Source organism: Emys orbicularis, chromosome 13 (genome assembly GCF_028017835.1).
Source record: "Emys orbicularis isolate rEmyOrb1 chromosome 13, rEmyOrb1.hap1, whole genome shotgun sequence".
In the NCBI taxonomy this organism is placed as follows: Eukaryota; Metazoa; Chordata; order Testudines; family Emydidae; genus Emys; species Emys orbicularis.
In genome coordinates this window covers 15,542,253-15,563,184 of record NC_088695.1, presented here as the reverse complement: position 1 = coordinate 15,563,184, position 20,932 = coordinate 15,542,253, and the positions used below count along the sequence as shown (strand labels likewise).

At 44.7% G+C, this 20,932-nt stretch overlaps 1 protein-coding gene and 1 pseudogene across 1 annotated transcript; both read right to left on the bottom strand.

The window, feature by feature from the left end:
• Positions 1-2,295: 2,295 nt before the first annotated feature.
• On the bottom strand, positions 2,296-3,252 carry LOC135887309 (olfactory receptor 11A1-like). The gene has a single exon (XM_065415069.1). The coding sequence runs from the start codon at positions 3,250-3,252 to the stop codon at positions 2,296-2,298; it is 957 nt and encodes a 318-aa protein (XP_065271141.1).
• Positions 3,253-11,819: 8,567 nt separating this feature from the next.
• LOC135887501 (olfactory receptor 5V1-like) lies at positions 11,820-19,952 on the bottom strand (annotated as a pseudogene).
• Between the last annotated feature and the right edge of the window lie 980 nt (positions 19,953-20,932).

Below are 20,932 nucleotides of genomic sequence, written 5' to 3'. Positions count from 1 at the left end.
TGCACTCACCTGCACCTTGCCACGCTGGCCAAACAGGAAATGAGATTCAAAAGTTCGCGGGCCTTTTCCTGTCTACCTGGCTAGTGCATCTGAGTTGAGAGCGCGGTCCAGAGCGGTCACAATGGAGCACTCTGGGATAGCTCCCGGAGGCCAATACCATCAAATTGCGTCCACACTACCCCAAATTCAACCCGGCAAGGCCAATTTCAGCGCTAATCCCCTCGTCGGAGCACTCGAAAAAAGGGCTTCGTCGTGTAGATGGGTCCAGGGTTAAATTGAGGTAACGCTGCTAAATTCGACCTAAAATTGTAGTGTAGACCAGGCCTTAGACATCTTTGAAAATCTCAGCCTCAGTCTCAATGACTTTTTATTTTATATTAAAGGCAAACAGAACAGAAGAAGAAACATAAATAAAGTCTCCACGACAGAGAGCACAGTGTGTGTAGCTCATCGGTAACAGTTTGTTTTAGAAGTAAGCACAAAATGGTAGCTGCCCCAAGGAGACTCCTAGCAATTTAGAGCCCAATTCAGTACAGTGCTTGTGCACATGCTTAACTTGCCGGGCAATCTAGGGTGGCAGAGGATGGGGATAGGGGATTGTAAGGTCCCAAATTATGTATGAAAAGATGGCAAAGATGAGAGGTTTATACTGGAGCAGGCCAGGAGACAGATTTTGTCCCTGAGAGTTCCTGGCTCTTCCCTTGCCCCAAAGAAGAGGTAACATCAACCAGTTCTACAGCTAGAGCTAGATTCACCAAAGAACTTTGGGTGCCTAAATCCCAGAATCAGGCCCCACTGCAATTCACAACCCTCCCACTCAGCTGCCGCCAAACCCTGTAGGTGTCGCTTGGAGTCGGCACCTAAATTTTTGCAGTGAACGTTCCCTACGTGCCGATGTTTCTGTCTCTGAGCATGTAACCTGCTGCTCCACTCTAGGTGTCTGGACGCCTAAGCCCGTGTGCAGTGTGGGAAGAGAGACGTTCCTCTGCTGAATTTGCTTGTGGGGCCCGGTCTGATAAACACTCTCAGAGCATGCCAAGTGGGCCCTGTATGCAGAGAAGGAGCTCTCTCATCACTTTTAGCCCAGTGGTTAGGGCACTCATCTGGGTTGTGGGAAACCCCAGGTTCAAAGTCCCCCCCTTTAACTGAAGGGGAGAAGGGATTTGCCTCTTCTCAGGTGAGTGCCCCAACCACTGGGCTACAGCATATTCCAATACAAGACCCCTTCGTCTCTCCAGGTGAAGTGGTTCCACTATGGCTAAATAAATGCAGTGGAGCAGGGGGACTGGATCCTGGGTCTCCCACCTCCCCGGGAGTGCTCTACCCACTAGACTAGAGCCATTCTTGTGCTTGTGCTTTCTCTCTCTCTATAGCCCAATGACATTTTCATTATTTTTCAAAGTAGTAGGCAAGCTTTGAGCACTGAGTAAGTTTAAGTTTCCATAGGGTTTGGCGGCAGAATCCCAGACGGGCCTGCATCTAAGCAGTGTAGGGACCTAAACACCTTCGAAAATCTGGCCCACAGAGACAAAGCAATTTGCCCAAGGTCACACACAAAGTCCGTGGCAGAGCAATACACTGAATCTGGGTTTCCCACCTCTGAAAGTAGGATGCTAACCACTCTTCTGTCCTTCCAGCCAGCTGTTTTTGGGCAAACTGAAGTCTTTTTTGATTCTATGCTCTTTGGGGGCAGGGACTGTGGATAATACTTGGCAGAACGAGGCCCCAGTTCTGACTACAATCTTTGTTAGCTACCTCAATAATAAAGAAAAACAACAACAATAATTAATTCCAAATTAATCTTTATTCAGGCAGGTCTGGATGTGAACTCAGTTCAATTTTTGAGAAAATGTTTCTGGGAAATGGTTTATGATATTCATCCTGATCAGCTGGGAGTACAACATGGGATTCCCTTGTCTGTTAAATCTGGCGGGGTGGGGCATGGACCAGATCTGTAGCTAGTACAGGCAGTCCTCGGATTTAAGACACAATTGGTTCCTGAAAATCACGTCTTAAGTCAAAACGTCATAACTCTGAACCAGTTTTCCCATACATACATGTTATGAATGGGGGAGCATCATAAAGTCAAAACCAGCGTCGTAAAGTTGATTTTATACTTCAATTTATAAATGTCGTAAGTGCCATTTGTCTTAAGTCAAATGTCATAAAATCGAGGACTGCCTGTACAAACTTGCACAGCTCCACTGATTCAAACGAAGTTATGTCAGTTTACACCATCTGGGAATGTGGCCCAGTATTTTTCATTTTAAAGTCCCCCACGCTCCCTTTTTTACTTTATCTCCTTCGAAAATCTATCAGTCTAGCGGCCATGGTCCTCAGGGCATCATTCACGTCCTTGTTTCTCAGGGAGTAGACCAGAGGGTTGAGCAATGGGGTGACAAGGCTGTAGAGAAGGGAGAATATTTTGTTTAGGTTTACGCCTGAGTTGGCTTTCGGCACAATGTAGACCATGGCCAGAGCCCCGTAGAAAGTGCTGACCACAGTAAGGTGGGAGGTGCAGGTGGAGAAGGCCTTCTGCCTTCTAGTGCTGGAAGGGTTTTTTACTATCGCTGCTATGATGAATGCGTAGGATGTCAGGGTTAGCAAGAAGGGGATCAGGGTGGCTGTAGCTGCTAGCAGGAATGATGCTAAAGTGATCAGATGGGTGTCACTGCATGACAGCTTTACCAGGGGCATGAAATCACAGAAGAAATGGTCGATTACATTAGGGCCGCAGAAATGTAGCCTGTAAATCCAGGCAACTAGCACTGGATTGAAGAGGAAGCCACCCAGCCAAGAGCAGGATGCCAGTTTAATGCACACCCTCCGGTTCATGAGGGTTATGTAACGCAGCGGGTTGCATATCGCTAAGTAGCGATCGTAAGCCATCACCGTTAGCAGTAAGATCTCTGTGGCAGCCTGGGAGCCAAAGATATAAAGCTGCATGACACAGCCACTGAAGGAGATCACCACGCCCTTCTCAGCCAAGAAACCTTGCAGCATTTTTGGGACTATGTTGGACGTGTACCAGATATCCAAGAAGGACAAGTTTCCCAGGAAGAAATACATGGGGGTGTGGAGGCCCTTGTCAACCAGAATAGTGACAATGATCAGGGTGTTCCCAGCCACGGTGGTGATGTATGTTAGGAGAACCAGCACAAAGGGACCCGTCTGGAATGGGTAGAGGTTTCTGAACCCGCGGAGGATGAATTCTGTAATGTCACTTTGATTTCCCCTCTTGACATCTGTCATGTGCGCGGTTTCTAGAGAAAACACAGCGCATAAATCAAGCACAGACAGACAATAAACCAGAAAGATTCTGGGACTAGACCCAGCCTTTAAAATGCAGTCCTATGTCAATAAATGGCTTTCATCCCTATGGTTGCAAAACCAAACACGATCTACTGAAAGAAGATTGACCACCACCAACGAATTGAGAGAAATGGGATGTCTTACTGCCTGAATTAGATTAATCATGGAGGTAAAAGATGGACCAAATGGAATGAAATGATAGGAACAATCACTCATGTAACTGTCACAAAAACATTGGATGGGATTTTCCAAAGCTGCCTAGGGGATTAGGATGCCAAATTCACATTAATTTTAATGGGAACTGAGCATCCGAGTCTATTAGAGTGCTTTGAATATTCCTTCTTTTATATTTATTTGCTGTGGGCATATGGGAGTTTGGCATGCAACTCCCATTAAACTACAAAAGTCCCACCTGTAACTCACTGAATATTACAACCTATACTGTCTCAGTTTTGCTGGTTCCCCAGACCTTCTTATTAGTTGCTAGCTGCTCTGAATATTTATGTAAGAATATAATTTGAATTATCAACAATTCTCCTTATCTTAAATAAAAAAATTGGGGTCTGATTTCCAAAAGGTATTTAGGCATCTAAAGATGCAGATAGTTGCCTAGTGAGATTGTCAACAGCACCTAAGCAGATTAAGTGCCTAATTCCCATTGGAATCAATGGGAGTTAGGTGCCTAGGTGCTTTTGAAAATCTCAGTAGGCATCTATCTGCATCTAGCCTAAAAACATTAAAAAACCTGGCCCTTAGTAACTAAATTTAGTTCAGCTCTGAAAAGGAACTGTTTTAAAATGACCCCTTTTCACACCACGAATGAAGTGAGAAAGATGAGGCTCTGTTCCGTGCTGATGAAGACTCACCGAATTGAAATTGTTACTGCTTTTAGCATTTCAGAGCCTGAGGCAATACAGCCTCTGGGGTAGAGCCCACCCAAGTTTTTTTTTTGGGGGGGGGGGGGCAGGTTTAAAATTAAGAAGTATCAGAAAAGCGAAAGAGGTGACAGAAAGAGTGATTCCAAACGGCTTTCCAGTTGAGATGTTGGGGTTAAGAATTGGACAGAAGGAGGCAAAGAGAATTTTTTTATCAAAACCTTTGATCTGATCCCTTGCTCCCTATAGCTTTGGGAAGATGGGTGAAGAATCCAGAGCTACATCCAAGAGCTACTCCAAATTTCTTGGCTGAGGATGGTGGGCTGCATGGCACAGCTTTGTGTCAGGGCGCCCAGGACTTTTTATTTTTGTGCCAATCAAAATAAATAAATAAAAAAAGAAAGAATAGTGAAACATCAGCATTAAACACAGGACAAGACCCTGAGCTGGTGAAAATCACCACAGCTCCGTTGTACTGTAACTGGAGCTGCACAGTTTTACACCAAATCTGTGCGACGGAGGAGGTCTGACTAGACAATCATCACAGACCCGGCTGGCCTTAAAAATCTATGAATGTATGAAAATCACAAGAACAAATTATTTTAGCTCTTCCTGCCCCTTTCCATTGCCCCAAGTGCTCTGCATATAACACTTAGTTTCTGATAATTTTCTTTAAAATACAATAAAAAAGAAAGAAGCCAGTGGGGAAGCTGGAGAAATTCAGCCTAAGGAATTCAGGTGCCCAGACCAGTGGCATTTGGATGCCTAACTCTCTTAGTTTCCTCTAAAGAACCCTTCCCAAAACACTCCAGTCAAACATACCTCTATCAACACTTATCTCTCAATTAGAAGCTACTTGGTGGAAAATCTGTTCTGGGTGAGACTGAGGAGCAGTGTCCAGCGCTGGCAGAGGGATGATGTGGACTCTAAATAGGAGAAAAAATACAGATGGATCAGAGATGATTGTAATTGAAGTTTGTGTTATCCTCAGGTGTCTAGAGAGTCGTTGAAATTCTCAAAAGAACTAAAAGGCCAGTTTTTCAAAGGTATTTAGGCGCCTACAGGTGTAGCTAGGTGCCTTGGAAATAATAGCCATCATCAATTATTTTGTACACTCTCTTTGTGCGAAGGTTAATGATGACACAAAGTGCAAGGCAGTGGAGAATCAGGGCCCTTATAACTAGGCAATGTAGATAAAATGGAAATTATTGTTAAACACCACAGCTGAAGGAATCTTAAATAAAGATATCCTATCTCCTAGAACTGGAAGGGACCTTAAAAGGTCATTGATTCCAGCTCCCTGCCTTCACTAGCAGGACCAAGTACTGATTTTTGCCCCAGATCCCTAAGTGGCCCCTTCAAGGATTGAACTCACAACCTAGGGGGGAGGGATAGCTCAGTGGTTTGAGCATTGGGCTGATAAACCCACGGTTGTTTGGGGTCCCTTCCAGCTCTATGAGATAGGTATATCTTGTTCTATTTAATGTTATCCCAAGATTGACAGATTTCTGCCCATCCTCCACCCAGCAACTTAACTCAACATGTACTGGAGACAAACGTTCTTATTCTCTGTTATTAACCGATATTTGGACTCTATACTGTTCCCACTTATGCCCATTACAAAACTCCCATTGACTTCTGCATGAGTAGGACTGGACTACTTTTCTCTAGAAAATATAGTTTAAGATAAAGTGTTCTGGGCCAGATTTTGATCTCATACCAACATAGCAGCACAGATTGAAGGCTGTGGTCTGACTGACAGACAGACAGACATATAGTTAGATTAGATAGCAGGGGTGGGTCCATAGCTGGTATAAATCAGTATAGTTCTTGTGAAGTCAATGGAGTTACGCTGATCTACACCAGCTGAGGATCTAACCACTGGTGTAACTCTTTTTAAGTTCATTGTTGTTATACTAATTACTATAACAATTGGAATATGAACTATATATGATAATATATAATTATATACAATTCCTTCTCCTAAGAAGAATATTTTCCACTATGTATCAGGCACTTTCCAAATACTTAAGAAGGACAATGTCTGCTTCAAAGAGCTCCCAATTTAAGGACAGACAAATAGACAGGTCAGGTGAAGGGGAATAACCAGAGACAACATATATACAATTTACACTCATTTATGTAGCTATATCAGCAAGATTCAGCAAAAACAGAGTCGCAGGACTGGGTGTTTAAGAGGGACTGACACTTGTAGAGGGTAGGAATAGCTCAGGGAGGCTAGACTATGAATAGGTGGCTGCATGGAAGATGGCACGGAGTGAGAATCTGACTGGGTGAGAATCTGACAAGAGGGAGAGTGAGGCTGGATGCATTAGTGGAGGGGGTGGGAGGCTTGACAAAGAGAAGATCAGTAAGGAGAGGCAGAGCTGTGTAGAGCTTTGAAGGTAGTGACGAGAAGCTTAAATGTGATATAATATTGGTTGGAAAGCCAACAGAAGGATTCAAAAGGGAATTACATGATCAAAGTGATGGGAAAGAAAGAGGAGTTTAGCAGCAGCATTTTGTGGGGACTGAAGAAGGGGGTCAGTGTGTGTGTCTAGTAGGTCAGAGAGGAAGGTGTTGACGTGATGAAAAATGAAGTTATACTAATGTAAAACTGGTGAAATTAAGATCAGAATTAGAGTCCATTATAATTCAGTAAATCGTCTATAGATTCGTATTTTGCATTGGTTCCTCAATTAGACAATTTCAGGTCAGATTCTAGAAAGAAGCCAATGGAGTTACTCCACCTTGACACTGGTCTAAAGTTGGGCACACAAAATGCAAGGAACCCAAAATTCTAGGTGACTCTGAAAAATGGCAAAAATTTAATATTGTCACTTTTGCAATAATTTCCTTCTTGCATATCTCACATAGTGCAATATAATATAAATAGCATGCACTTACCTGATCAGTCCCAGGCAGGTTTCAGTGTTTTGGCATCATTGAGTCACTTTCCTCTCCTATTTTATTCAAAGATAGAAAAATAGATAAAAAGGAGAACAATTCAGGTATGAATACCAGTAACCAATCTTTTATGAGATCTAATTTATAGACTCATAGACTCATAGACTTTAAGGTCAGAAGGGACCATTGTGGTCATCTAGTCTGACCTCCCGCATGATGCAGGCCACAAAAGCTGACCCACCCACTTTCCCTTAACTCAGCTGTTGAAGTCTTTAAATCACGATCTGGAGACTTCAAGTCGCAGAGAATCCTCCAGCTTGCGACCCCTGCCCTATGCTGTGGAGGAAGGCGGAAAACCTCCAGGGCCTCTGCCAATCTACCCTGGAGGAAAATTCCTTCCCGACCCCAAATATGGCGATCAGTAGAACCCCGAGCATACAGGCAAGAATCTCCAGCTGGACCCTCATTTTACCAGCGATGGCACGTTATTGCCTAATTGACTAAAATCACGTTATCCCATCAAATCATTCCCTCCATGAACTTATCTAGCCTAATCTTGAAGCCAGGGAGGTCTTTTGCCCCCACCGTTTCCCTCGGAAGTCTGTTCCAAAATTTCACCCCTCTGACGGTTAGAAACCTTCGTCTAATTTCAAGCCTAAACTTCCCCACGGCCAGTTTATATCCATTCGTTCTTGTGTCCACATTAGTACTGAGCTGAAATAATTCCTCTCCCTCCCTGGTATTTATCCCTCTGATATATTTAAAGAGAGCAATCATATCCCCCCTCAGCCTTCTTTTGGTTAGGCTAAACCATTTCATTGAACAAATAGATCCAATTGAAATCAGAGCTAGTTCCAGGTACTAGAACCAAAATGTATTCCAGCCCTATTGGAGGCTCCTGTTACCAAACAGTTGTCTGTCCTGTGGGAGAGATAGAAGTCTGACACTCTGATGTGCAGATGAATCGTGTTATAATGTGTGGTTTTCAAGGTTTGCTCTTTATACTTGAAATCATGGCATTTGAGAACAGAGACCCTGAATCGCTCAGAGCTTTGGATCTCAGATGGGCTCATTAAATCATCTTTATATCTCATGGGGTCTGGAAAGAATCATTCCTCATTGTATTGATGTCAAATGTTTTTTAAGAACTCACATGTTCTCTTTGTCTCTTTTCCAAGCCTTTTCCACACACAGAAAAAGCACTGGGTTTAACTTAAATTGCAGTTTTTAAACTGAGGCCTTCTCTACACACAAATGTGCACCATTTTAATTAAACCAGTTTAGTTTAACTGGTGCAAACCCCAGTGTGGACACACTTATTGCAGGCTATGAGTGGCTTATTCATAAATTCATAGATTTTAAGGCCAGAAGGGCCCATTAGTAAATCAACTCTGACCTCCTAAAGAACACAGGGCAAAGAACTAGTGATTCCTGTATCAATTTTGTATGAGCTAGAACATATCTTTTAGAAAGACAAGAAATCAGTCTTGATTTAAAGACTCCAAGCTATGGTGAATTCACCACATCTCTAGATAAGTTGTTCCAATAATTAATTGTGCTCATTGTTAAAAAAAAATTTCCTTATGGTAAGAACTTGAACCAGCATCACCAACATCCCTCGTGATGGCCCTAACCACCATTGGCTATTCTAGGATCTTGTTTGCAGTGTGAGAAACATCATCAGAACTGATAGGTTTCAATAAACAGTTTTGATTTTGACGAGTCGGCATTTTACGATTGGAAAAAAGTTTTTCAGAAAAATTCCTGACCAGATCTACTCTTAACCTTCTCTTGGATAAACTAAATACATGGAGCTTCTTAAATCTCTCACTCTAAGGCAGGTTTTCTGGACCTTTAAATAGTCTCATAGCTCTTTTCTGAACACTTTTCATTTTTTTAGCTTAAATTTGTTCCTAATTGACTTAAACTAAACCAAAACAAGCCACTCTTAAAAGAAAATAAGAGTGTCGACAGATGGGGTTTGCATTGCTTGAAATAAATCAGATTGAATTTCCAATCCAATGCAACTCTCCATGTAGACAAATTCTGATTCAGTTAAATGGCTGCAAATCCCTGTGTGGAGAAGGCCTTTTCTGCACACAAAAGGTGTTCCACTTTAACTGTGGACTCAGCAATACCGCCATAAATGTGGAGAAGTCAATGATTGAAATTCTTGAAGCTGCCTAAGGAATTTAGAAGCCCAGTTCTCAAAACTGATGGGAATTGAGGCATCAACATTTTTTAGGGGCCTCTGAAAATCTCAGCCTTCTGCGTGAAAAGGATGGAATGATAGAAGAAAATAATGGAATATTATATATGGGACTTTGGAAATACAGAACAATCATCCAATATCAACCTCTCATTACTCACTATGTCACAACAGGTTTTGACAAACAAAAAATCTATACAGCAGGTCGGAACATGTTTTTGGTTTTTTTTTCCCCAGGGAAAATGTTGAGTTTTTGTCAAAAAAAAAAAAAAATGGATACCCCCCAAACCAATTATTTTCAACAATCAAAATCTAAAATATTTCAGCTGAAAACTGAACAATTTTTGGCCAAAAACTAAAAAATTTTCAGACAAAAACGACCACCCTCCAAAATTTGGTTTTTTGTTTTGGGCGTTTCAGGTTCTGATGAAAAATCAATAATTTACAAGGGAAGCATATACTTTCCATGAAAAATTTCATTTAATCAAACTCCCAATTCTCTGAAAAAAGTTTTGATGGAAAATTTTTGACCAGCCCTAATAATCTGGTTTGTCTGACTCAGTTAATTATCCATGTCTAGAATGTTCTTCATAGTCACATCTTTGCATTACACTAAGGTGTAATAGAGATGGTTGGAAAATATTGGTCAAATGAGGTTTGGATTAGAAACAGGGTGAGGGTGGAAATCATGAACATTTTAGTGATTTTTCACCCCCATTTTCTTACCAGATCCATTGTGTACATCAGAGGAGCTTGGAAAGTTTCATTCACTAATGTCTGTAGAAATAGATGTGAGAGCTGTCAATGGATGTAATTATTTGCAAAATAAGTTCCATTTAAAATACAGAAGGAAGTCAAGCCATATCATTGTCTTTATTTTTGATGTTTTAAAAAACAAAATTACAAACAAATTGAAGGTGTGTGCCAATAGGTAGAATTTTGGACCTTATGTTAAAGCAAAAACATTGCTTTGACAAGCAGACATGAAGCACTGTGGTGTAAGACAGTGGAACTCTACTGAAGTCAAAGGACAATGTACACTAGGATCTACATCTGTGATTATTACATCTAGTTGGAAAACTAGGATTTTTGCCATGACAATTTTTACAGGAAAAATTCCCATTTGACAAATTCCACCAGGAAATTACAGTATGGGAAATTTTGAAAATGTGGGAAAGATTTTTTGTCACCCTCCTTCTCACACTTTCTTACCATTTCCCAAAATTTTCCAGTTGGGAAAAGTGAAAGTGCTATTTATGTGCTCAACTTACTTAGGTAACTTTTGCAAGTTGGAAAACAGACAGGAAGTGCAGAAAATCCCACAGTTTTGAAACAAATAATTTCAGAAACACCAACAAATGTTGAGATTATTTTATTTGCAGAAATATTTCATTTTCACTGAAATTGTTTCTTTTCCAGACTTTCAACACAATATTTTTCTCCTGGGGAAAAAAAAAGTAAAATAATTTTTGATTAAACCCTATTTTCCATTGCAAATTTTTTTGTTGGAAATTTTGTGGCCAGCTCTACTGCAGAGAATTAGGTTAGCATATATTATCTCATGAATTCAAAAAATCCAATAGACATTGTTGATCAAAAATACCTTCAACCAGTTAAAGGTGCTCACACAAAGCACCATTTAAACTGAAAGTACCTCCTTAACCCATGTGTAGGAAATTAGAATGACTGATCTATTGTTGCCATGACTTTTTACATATTGCTAATTAAAAAAACCTACTTTGATTCACTGTGACTCTACTAATTGAGGTTCAAAACTAATGAGAACTAATCATAAGATGTTTGACTCCCTCAACGCTCATGAAAGTCAACGTTGTGCTGGAATAAGGACTCAGCTCAAAATGACGACCTATTTTCTACAACCCTTATTCAGACTGGGGAGTGTGTTAGATCTCATGAGCTGCTCTGCTGCATCCTGCTCCTGCATGGCGCCCCATGGAAGTTAAAATGCAGGACTAGGGCCTTGGTCTCCGAAGTGCTATTTAAATCTATGGGAGTATTTTTTAGTGAAGTTTGGATTTTCAAAGGGGCCAAAGGGAGTCAGGAGTCCAATTCCCATTAAAAGTTAATGGGGTTCATCATCTAATTCCTTTAAACCCCTTTGAAAATCGCAGTGTTAAGTCACTACCTAATGTGCCTGAATTACCACTGGTTTATTCCACTTTGTGCTGTGTAACTCCATCAATGTTCAGTGAAGTCATATAGACTTAGCACTGGAGTAGAACAGTGGGGAATCAGGCCCCATAGGGATCGCAGAATCAGGCCCTGAGTGAGAACTCCAGGAACCCTGTGACTTCAGTGGAACTGGGAACCCCAGGCTGAGATTTTCAGAGTTGCCTAAGGGATTTGGAGGCACAATTTCCATCACACATAATGGGAACTGCACATCCAAAAGCCTTTGGTGGCTTTGAAAATCTCATTCCGATGGCTGACCAGTCCCCCAGTGAAGGTCAGCAAAGAGGCTACAATGGGCTACCTCAAATGCCTATTCCCTGATGTTAGTGACATTTATGACCCATCACTCTCCTCAAGGCCCCTTTCACTTCCGCATTCTGCAGCGTGTAGATAATGGGGTGCAGCATGGGGGTGAGGACCCCATACAGCATGGCCACCAGCCTGTCCCGATCTGGTGAGTGGTTTGACGAGGGGCATATGTAGGTGAAGATGGTCATGCCATAGAACAGACACACCACTGCGAGGTGTGAGGTGCAGGTGGAGAAGGCCTTGCAGTTGCCTTCAGCCGACTGGATCTTCAGGATGGCCGAGGCGATCTGGATGTAGGAGAAAAGGGTGACCAGAAAGGCCCCCACGCTGAATATTCCCCCTACGATAAGGGCCACCATATCTGTGAGGTACGTGGAAGCGCAGGATAAAGCCAGCACTGGGGGAATGTCACAGTAATATTGGTTGACTTTATTGGAGTGGCAGAAAGACAGGGAGAAGGTAAGCACTGTATGCAGCAGGGAGCGAGGAACCCAGTGACTCATGTCCCGGCCATCATCAGAATGCAGAGTCTCTTGTTCATAATGACCGCACACAGCAAAGGGTTACACACGGCCACGTACCAATCATAGGCCATCACTGCCAAGAGGAAAACCTCCATCCCTGCAAGAGACACCAGGACAGAGAGCTGCAACAGCAGCCAGTGAAGGAAATTGTGTTGCTCTCTGACAAGACGTTTTCCCACACTTTGAGCATGGAGCAGTGGGGTAGCAGATGTCTAACAAGGAGAGGTTGCTGAGGAAGAAATACAAGGCGTTGTGCAGCTTAGCCTCAGTCCCTATGGCTACGAAGATGAGGCCATTGCCAGAGAGGGTTATCAAGTAGATCAACAGAAAGGCAACAAAAAGGGAGAAGCGAATGGCTGGGCGATTGAAAAGTCCTGTAAGGTTGACTTTGGTCACCACTGTCCCATTGTCCATTTCTCTGCTTGAAGAGGAGCTCTCCTGCAAGGGGTTAAATGAAAGCGATTTCATTTTGTGAAATTCTATGCATGGGAATGATGGATGGTCTTAGTGTTAAGGCAAAAAAAAAAAAAAAATCAAAGGAGTGGGAGACAGAAGATCTTGGTTCTCCTCCAGAGGCATGTGTCTACCTGTTTCCCCTAATAATAAACATTCTCAGATTGATACATTTTGGGTTATTTTTTTTTAACCAAATTGAAACATTTCATTTTGGGTAGGTTAGACGTTAAACTCTCTTCACCTGAGCTGCTTCAGTGATTCATGGGAGTTGTAGTGTGGGTGCTTCATGCTCCCATTTTCCTCTCTGAGCTGGACTCCCTGGCTGGATTACATCTCATCTGATGTACTGCAATGGAGGCATAAACAGGGGAATCTCGACTAGGCTTAAAGAGGTTATTTTACCTCTGTATTTGGAACTGGTGCGTCCGCTGCTGGAATCCTGTGTCCAGTCCTGGTGACCACAATTCATGAAGGATGTTGATAAATTGGAGAGGGTTCAGAGAAGAGACACAAGAATGACCAAAGGATTAGAAAACATGTCTTATAGTGATAGACTCAAAGAGCTCTATCTATTTAGCTTAACAAAAAGAAGGTTAAAGGATGACTTGATTACAGTCTATGAGTACCTACATTGGGAACAAATATTTTTTAATGCACTCTTCAATCTAGCAGAGAAAGGTATAACAGATCCAATGGCTGAAAACTGAAGCTGAACAAATTCAGACTGGAAATAAGGCATACATTTTTTAATAGTGAGGGTAATTAACCATTGGAACAAGTTATCAAGGGTTGTGATGGATTCTCCATCACTGACATTTTTAAATCAAGGTTGGGAGTTTTATTAAAAGATCTTCTCTAATTCAAATAGGAATTATTTTGGGGAAGTTTTATGGCTTGTGTTATACAGGAGGTCAGACTAGATGATTACAGTGGTCCCTTCTGGCCTTGGAATCTATGAATTTTTGAATGGTTCAACCAGAAGGGAGTCCTCAGTGCATCATGGGAGATGTAGTCCAGCCCGAGAGCCCAGCCCACAGAGGAGAAAGAAGGCATGAGGCATCTGAACTACAGCTCCCGTGAATTATCATGGCTGCTCAGTTGGATGCACATTGATGTCCAACTGACCTGAAATTGAATGTTTTGATTGGATTTGACAAACTGATATTTTAATTTCAAATCATCCTGATCCAGAACAAAATATTTCATTCCAATTTTCCATCAGGAAAAAAATTGAAAATGTTTGGCTGAAATTCCTGTGGAAAATTTTGATTCTGACAAAACTGCATTTTCTGTTGAAAAAACGTTTTGATGGAAAATTTCCAAGCGGCTGTCTCTATTTGCTACTCTCCAGTCATATAGAATAATATTTTTTTATTCATAGACTAGATATTTTGTTAGCAGTTCAGCCACTTATCATATATCTTCACCCTCTCTTACACTTGTCTTTAATTGACTTTTCTCCCTGCTAGCTTTCTCTCCATTCCTAATTTAAATAAGACCCCTCTAGATTGTTTTTTAAAACTACTAAGCTAGCAGGCTGATTCACCTCTGTTTATGGTAGGTGCCCTTCTGTTTATGCCTGCTTTCTCCAAAGATTTCTAAACCTCTCATCTTCAGCATATTCTCATCCATGCTTTAGGACACAACAATCTGCAACCTATTGTCACCCACCCTTCCCTTTTAGCTGGCTCTGCATTTCAGTGACAATTGCTGCAGAAGTGTTTAATTTCAGCCTTCTTGATCATTTAAACTTGATCATCAGCACCTGTCTTTCACCCTTCCCAGTATAATCAAGGAACTCTTCAGCATACCTGATGGGTGGAGTACCTCTTTTGCCATGATAGGCGCGCGCTCACACACACACACACACACACACACACACCATTTCAAACAGCACAAGTTAAACACTGTGATATGCCATGAGCTAACAGCATTCTGCTTCCATTTCAGCAACAAGACAGCAATATTCTCAAGGATTTGTTCTTAATAGAAGTGGAGTCATCCAGAGACACTACCTACTAATGGGCTATAAGACACATTTAAAACGTGTGGCAGCATGGTCCTTCCAAGCAGGCACTGGCTTGGGAATCCAGAGAGCTGCATTCTGTTCCCAGCTCTGCTACCCAATCATGGGTATCTCTGTTTCCCTTTTCATCTACTCAGTCTTGGATTTTCAGTCTTCATCCTATGGGAATCCCAGGTGAGAGCCATGCAAATAATAAGGTGGCTAACAAATAGGAGGATTTCTCATCTGTCTCCTCCACAATCACCACCAGCTACAGAAGCTAATGAGGAGCAGCTTTGTGGGAGCCCCATGTTAAATGTTAGCAGCACTCCATTGCCCCCCCCCTTAACTGCCTGACGTCTACATGGCTGCTCATCTCTCTCCTCTTCAGACTGCATGTCCCACCTGCTTCTATGCCTGCTTTGTTTCCTTCTCCTACTAGTAACTTTTGCCATGCTGCAGTCTCCACCTAAACTACCATCCCTTGTCCTGTAGCACTGGCAAACTCTCTCCACTCCTTCAGATCCCTCTTCCAAACCCACTTTTTCCCCCCACGATCCCTCAGTCAATGATTCTGTCATTCTGTCATGAATCCCCTTGAGATAATAAAATAAAATAAAATAATTAAGAAAGAAAGAAAGAAAGAAAGAAAGAAAGAAAGAAAGAAAGAAAGAAATTAGGAAAAAATTTCTAACTCTAAGGCCTGGTCTACACTAGGCGTTTATGTCGAATTTAGCGCCGTTACATCGAATTAACCCTGCACCCGTCCACACCACGAGGCTATTTAGTTCGACATAGAGGGCTCTTAAATTCGACTTCTGTACTCCTCCCCAACGAGGGGAGTAGCGCTAAATTCGACATGGCCATATCGAATTAGGCTTGGTGTGGATGGAAATCGACGCTAATGGCTCCGGGAGCTATCCCACAGTGCACCACTCTGTTGACGCTCTGGACAGCAGTCCGAGCTCGGATGCTCTGACCAGCCACACAGGAAAAGCCCCGGGAAAATTTGAATTCCTTTTCCTGTCTGGGCAGTTGGAATCTCATTTCCTGTTTGGACATCGTGGCGAGCTCAGCAGCACAGGCAACGATGCAGAGCTCTCCAGCAGAGATGGCCGTGCAATCCCAGAATAGAAAGAGGGCCCCAGCATGGACTGATCGGGAAGTGTTGGAGCTCATCACTGTGTGGGGCGATGAGTCCGTGCTTTCCGAGCTGCGCTCCAAAAGACGGAACGCAAAGATCTATGAGAAGATCTCTAAAGCCATGGCAGAGAGAGGATACAGCCGGGATGCAATGCAGTGCCGTGTGAAAATCAAGGAGCTGAGACAAGGCTACCAGAAGACCAAAGAGGCAAACGGACGATCCGGATCCCAGCCCCACACATCCCGTTTCTACGAGGCACTGCATTCCATCCTAGGTGCGGCCGCCACCACTACCCCACCACTGACCGTGGACTCTGAGGATGGGATATTGTCCATGGCCGCTTCCTCGGACATGTTAGCGGACGGGGAAGATGAGGAAGGAGATGAGGAGGACGAGGCAGTCGACAGCGCTTACCAAGCTGATTTCCCCGACAGCCAGGAGCTCTTCATCACCCTTACAGAGATCCCCTACCAACCCTCCCCAGCATGTAACCCGGACACAGATTCAGGGGAAGGATCAAGCGGTAAGTGCTTTAAACATCTAAACATTTATTTTTAACAAAACTGGAATATTAAGAATAAGAACAATGTGTGCTTCATGATTTCTTTACCCTGGGCGCTTAAGTATTCAGTTCCAACTATTTAAAAAAAATCGAACAGTGTCCGGTTGTGCATGATTCTGCTGCCCAAGCTACTCCACTCTTTAGTCCCTGCCACTGCAGCTATATGAAAATCCGGTCTATATGTCCGGGGATAGAGCAATAATCCTCCACGGACATCTCGACGAAGCTCTCCTGCAGGTAATGGGAAAGCCTGTTCATCAGGTTCCTGGGGAGAGCGGGCCTTACTGGGTCCTCCGAAGTAGGAGACGTTCCCGCGCCAGGAGACAAGCAAGTACTCTGGGATCATTGCCTTGCACAGCATGGTGGCATAGGGCCCTGGCCTTTGCAGGCTTTCCCGAAGCATCCTTTCCTTCTTGCTGTCCGAGATCCTCATGATAGTTATGTCGCTCATGATGACCTGCTTTGAATTAGGTAGGGGACTGTTAGTATTGGGACTGCTTGCAAGTTCCTTTACAGAACTGTAACCGCTGGTTTACAGCCACGCGGTGGAGGCAGGAGAGGGGCAGCATACAGGGATCTTTCCCTGGGACATCCGCGAGGGGGTGGGACAGGGCCAGAGTTCATGCTTGGCCGATTGCTGGCAGCAGAGACTGGCATTGCTTTCAATGTGAAAGGAGGCCAGTGGTACTACTAAAGGTTTAAGCAGCCACAAGTCTACGGCTTACCATGTTTTCCTGCTACAGAGATTACGGTGTCCTGCCACGCTTCCCAGATCGGCAGTGCAAAACCCCAGGCACTGAAGGCAAGGTCCGAAAATTCGACCTTGTCCTGAGTGCGCATGTGATAGGTGCGGTGCATGGTCTTGTTCACAGAGAAAGACTATGTTCTTTGTTCACAACTACATTTATCTTTCGGAGGAATTCACTACCTTTTTCTCATTCCCACAGCCACATCTGCGACTGTCTCCCAACCCAGCCTGGCATCACACTCCTAGAGGCTAGCGCACATTAGGCGGAGGAAGAAGAAGACGCGAGAGGACATGTTCTCAGAACTAATGGGCTGCTCCCGAGCCCAGGCAGCACAGCAGAACCATTGGAGGGAGAATTTGTCCCAAATGCACCGGACACACATGGAACGTGAGGAGAGGTGGCGGCAGGAAGACCAGCAGGCGACTCAAACGCTGCTTGGACTTCTGAGGGAGTTAACGGACACGCTCCAGCGCCTTGTTGATGTTCTGCAGGAACGGAGGCAGGAGGACAGAGCCCCGCCGCAGTCTATCAGTAACCGCCCTCCCCCGCCACCAAGTCCCATACCCCCCTCGCCCAAAGTCCAAAGAAGGAGGGGCGGCAGAGGCCGTGAAAACTCTCACTCCACCCCTGCAGACTGCTCAAGCACCAGAAGGCTGTCATTCCCCAAAATTTGAAAAGTCCTTTCCTGCCCGCCTCACCCAAGCCCCCGTCCAAGTTTCACCCCCCAGTTTCATGTGTGGTTGTTAATAAAAAATACGTTTCTGTTCATTACTGTTTCAGTCATGTTCTTTTGAGGGAGAGTCTGTCTGAACGGGGGGAAGGGGCTTGGTAATTGGACAGGACAGTCACCTTTAGCAGGGTACAGAGGCGGGGGCAGGTCCAGCAGCAGGGCACATACACAGTGCAGTGACTAGTTACCCTGGTCAGTCTGGGAGGTGGTTTTCATGTTCTGTGCGTGGGGGGGGGGGGGGGTTGCACTGTGACTTTGTTGCGGGGGAGGGCAGTTACAAATCTTATGCAGCGGTCCTTGTCCTGGATCACAGAGCCACGCAGCAGGGGATCTGTAACCCTCCTCCCCCTGCCATACAGTCACATAGCCCCCACATACACGCAGTCCTGCTCAGGAGGGCTGGCAGGCTCCGTTGAAACAACCAGTCTGCCACTGCGAATCCTGTCATTCCTGGAGTTTAGAAGGATCATTTGCATCAGTACACTACACCCGCTCCCCACCACAGTCTGCGTCCCAGGTTTCAAACATTCCCGCGAAAACAGTAATACAGACAACGGTGTTCATTAACAAAATAAAACTGATTTTATTTTTTTGGAAGGGGGTGGAGGGGGTCTGTAACTGGAGAGGATAGTCAACATTAACTGGGTAAAGAAACGGTCGCAGGTTCAGCTTCTCTGTACAGAAACTTAAAAGTCACTGGTTACCCTGCTCACTGTGGAACCTAGCTTTCAAAGCCTCCCGGATGCACAGCGCGTCCCGCTGGGCTCTTCTAATCACCCGGCTGTCTGGCTGGGCGTAATCAGATGCCAGGCTATTTGCCTCAACCTCCCACCCCGCCATAAAGGTCTCCCCCTTGCTCTCACAGAGATTGTGGAGCACACAGCAAGCTGCTATAACAATGGGGATATTGGTTTCGCTGAGATCACAGCGAGTCAGTAAGCTTCTCCATCTCCCCTTGAGATGGCCAAAAGCACACTCCACCACCATTCTGCACTTGCTCAGCCGGTAGCTGAACAGTTCTTTTTCAGTGTCCAGGGCGCCAGTGTAGGGCTTCATGAGCCAGGGCATTAGCGGGTAGGCTGGGTCCCCGAGGATCACTGTAGGCATCTCCACATCCCCAAGAGTTATTTTGTGGTCCGGGAAGTAAATACCTTCCTGCAGCCGTCTAAACAGACCAGAGTTCCTGAAGACGCGAGCGTCATGAACCTTGCCCGGCCATCTGACGTTGATGTTTGTAAAACGTCCCCGATGGTCCACCAGTGCTTGCAGCACGATTGAAAAGTAGCCCTTTCTGTTAATGTACTGGCTGGCCTGGTGGTCCGGTCCCAGGATAGGGATGTGAGTTCCATCTATAGCCCCACCGCAGTTTTGGAATCCCATCGCGGCGAAGCCATCTATGATGACCTCCACGTTTCCCAGGGTCACTACCTTTGAGAGCACTACCTTAACGATTGCGTTGGCTACTTGCATCACAACAACCCCCACGGTAGATTTGCCCACGCCAAACTGGTTCGCGAGAGACCGGTAGCTGTCCGGCGTTGCAAGCTTCCAGAGGGCTATGGCCACTCGCTTCTGGACAGTCAGGGCTGCTCGCATTCGGGTGTCATTGCACTTCAGGGCAGGGGACAGCAACTCACAAAGTTCAAGGAAAGTCCCCTTCCACATGCGAAAGTTTCGCAGCCACTGGGATTCATCCCAGACCTGCAGCACTATGCGGTCCCACCAGTCCGTGCTTGTTTCCCGTGCCCAGAATCGCCGTGCCACAACATCCACATGACCCATTGTCGCCGTGATTTCCTCGGCGCTGGGTCCCGTGCTTTCTGACAGGCCTGTGCTACTCTCAGACTTCAGGCCCTCACCGCAGTGCCGTAGCCTCCTCTCCTGGTTTATCTGCATCTGCCTCTGGGAAAGGTGGATGATAACCTGCGAGACGTTGACAACAGCCACAACTGCAGCGATGGTCGCAGCGGGATCCATGCTCGCAGTGCTGTGGCGTCTGCGCTGTCACTGACCGGAAAAGTGCGCGAACTGATTTCCCGCCGGCGCATTAAGGGAGGGAGGGAGGGCGGTAGTGACGGACGGATGACGACAATTACCCAAAAGCACCCTCGACCCTTTTTTTTTTACCCAGAAGGCATTGGCGGCTCGACCCAGAATTCCAATGGGCAGCGGGGACTTGCGGGAACTGTGGGATAGCTGCTCACAGTGCACCGCTTCCAATGTCGACGCTTCCCCCGTTAGTGTGGACTCACAAAGTTGAATTACTGTCCTTAGTGTGGACACACACGTTCGACTTTGCAATATCGATTCTACATTTTCGATTTAAGAGAAATCGAACTACCCTCGTAGTGTAGACATACCCTAACTCTGGAATAGGCTTCCAAGGGGAGTTGTGGAATCCCCATCACTGGAGGTTTATAAGAACAGGTTGGACAAACACCTGTCAGGGATGGTCTAAGCTAGGTTTACTTGGTCCTTCCTCAGCACAGGGGCCTAGACTTGATGACCTCTTGAGATCCCTTCCAGCCCTACATTTCTAAGAAAGAAAGAAAGGCAATAGACTTCATAAAGTACCAGTCAGGCATCACCTTAACCTGTTCATTCTTCTGCACTCCATCTGTCTCCATGGCCTGCTGTTACCTCCCACACCAACTTCTCTTGTCTTGATCAGTCCAAACAGTGAGATCTTTGCTGCATGGACCATGGGTCTCAGGCCTGGTCTACACCTAAAAATTAGGTTGACCTAGCTACTATAGTAGAAAGAGAGAGCCTGAGACATGAGGCCTGGTATGAGGGGCCCGGTGTAAGGCCTAAGGCCTGAACTAAAGTCAGGATCTTTTCCAAAGCAGATGCCTGCTTGCAGGTTCACTCTCTGATATATGAACTTGGCAAGAACAGGGCTGGCATTGCAAAAACACAAGCACTCCTAGGCACTAAGTATTCACGTAAACACATTC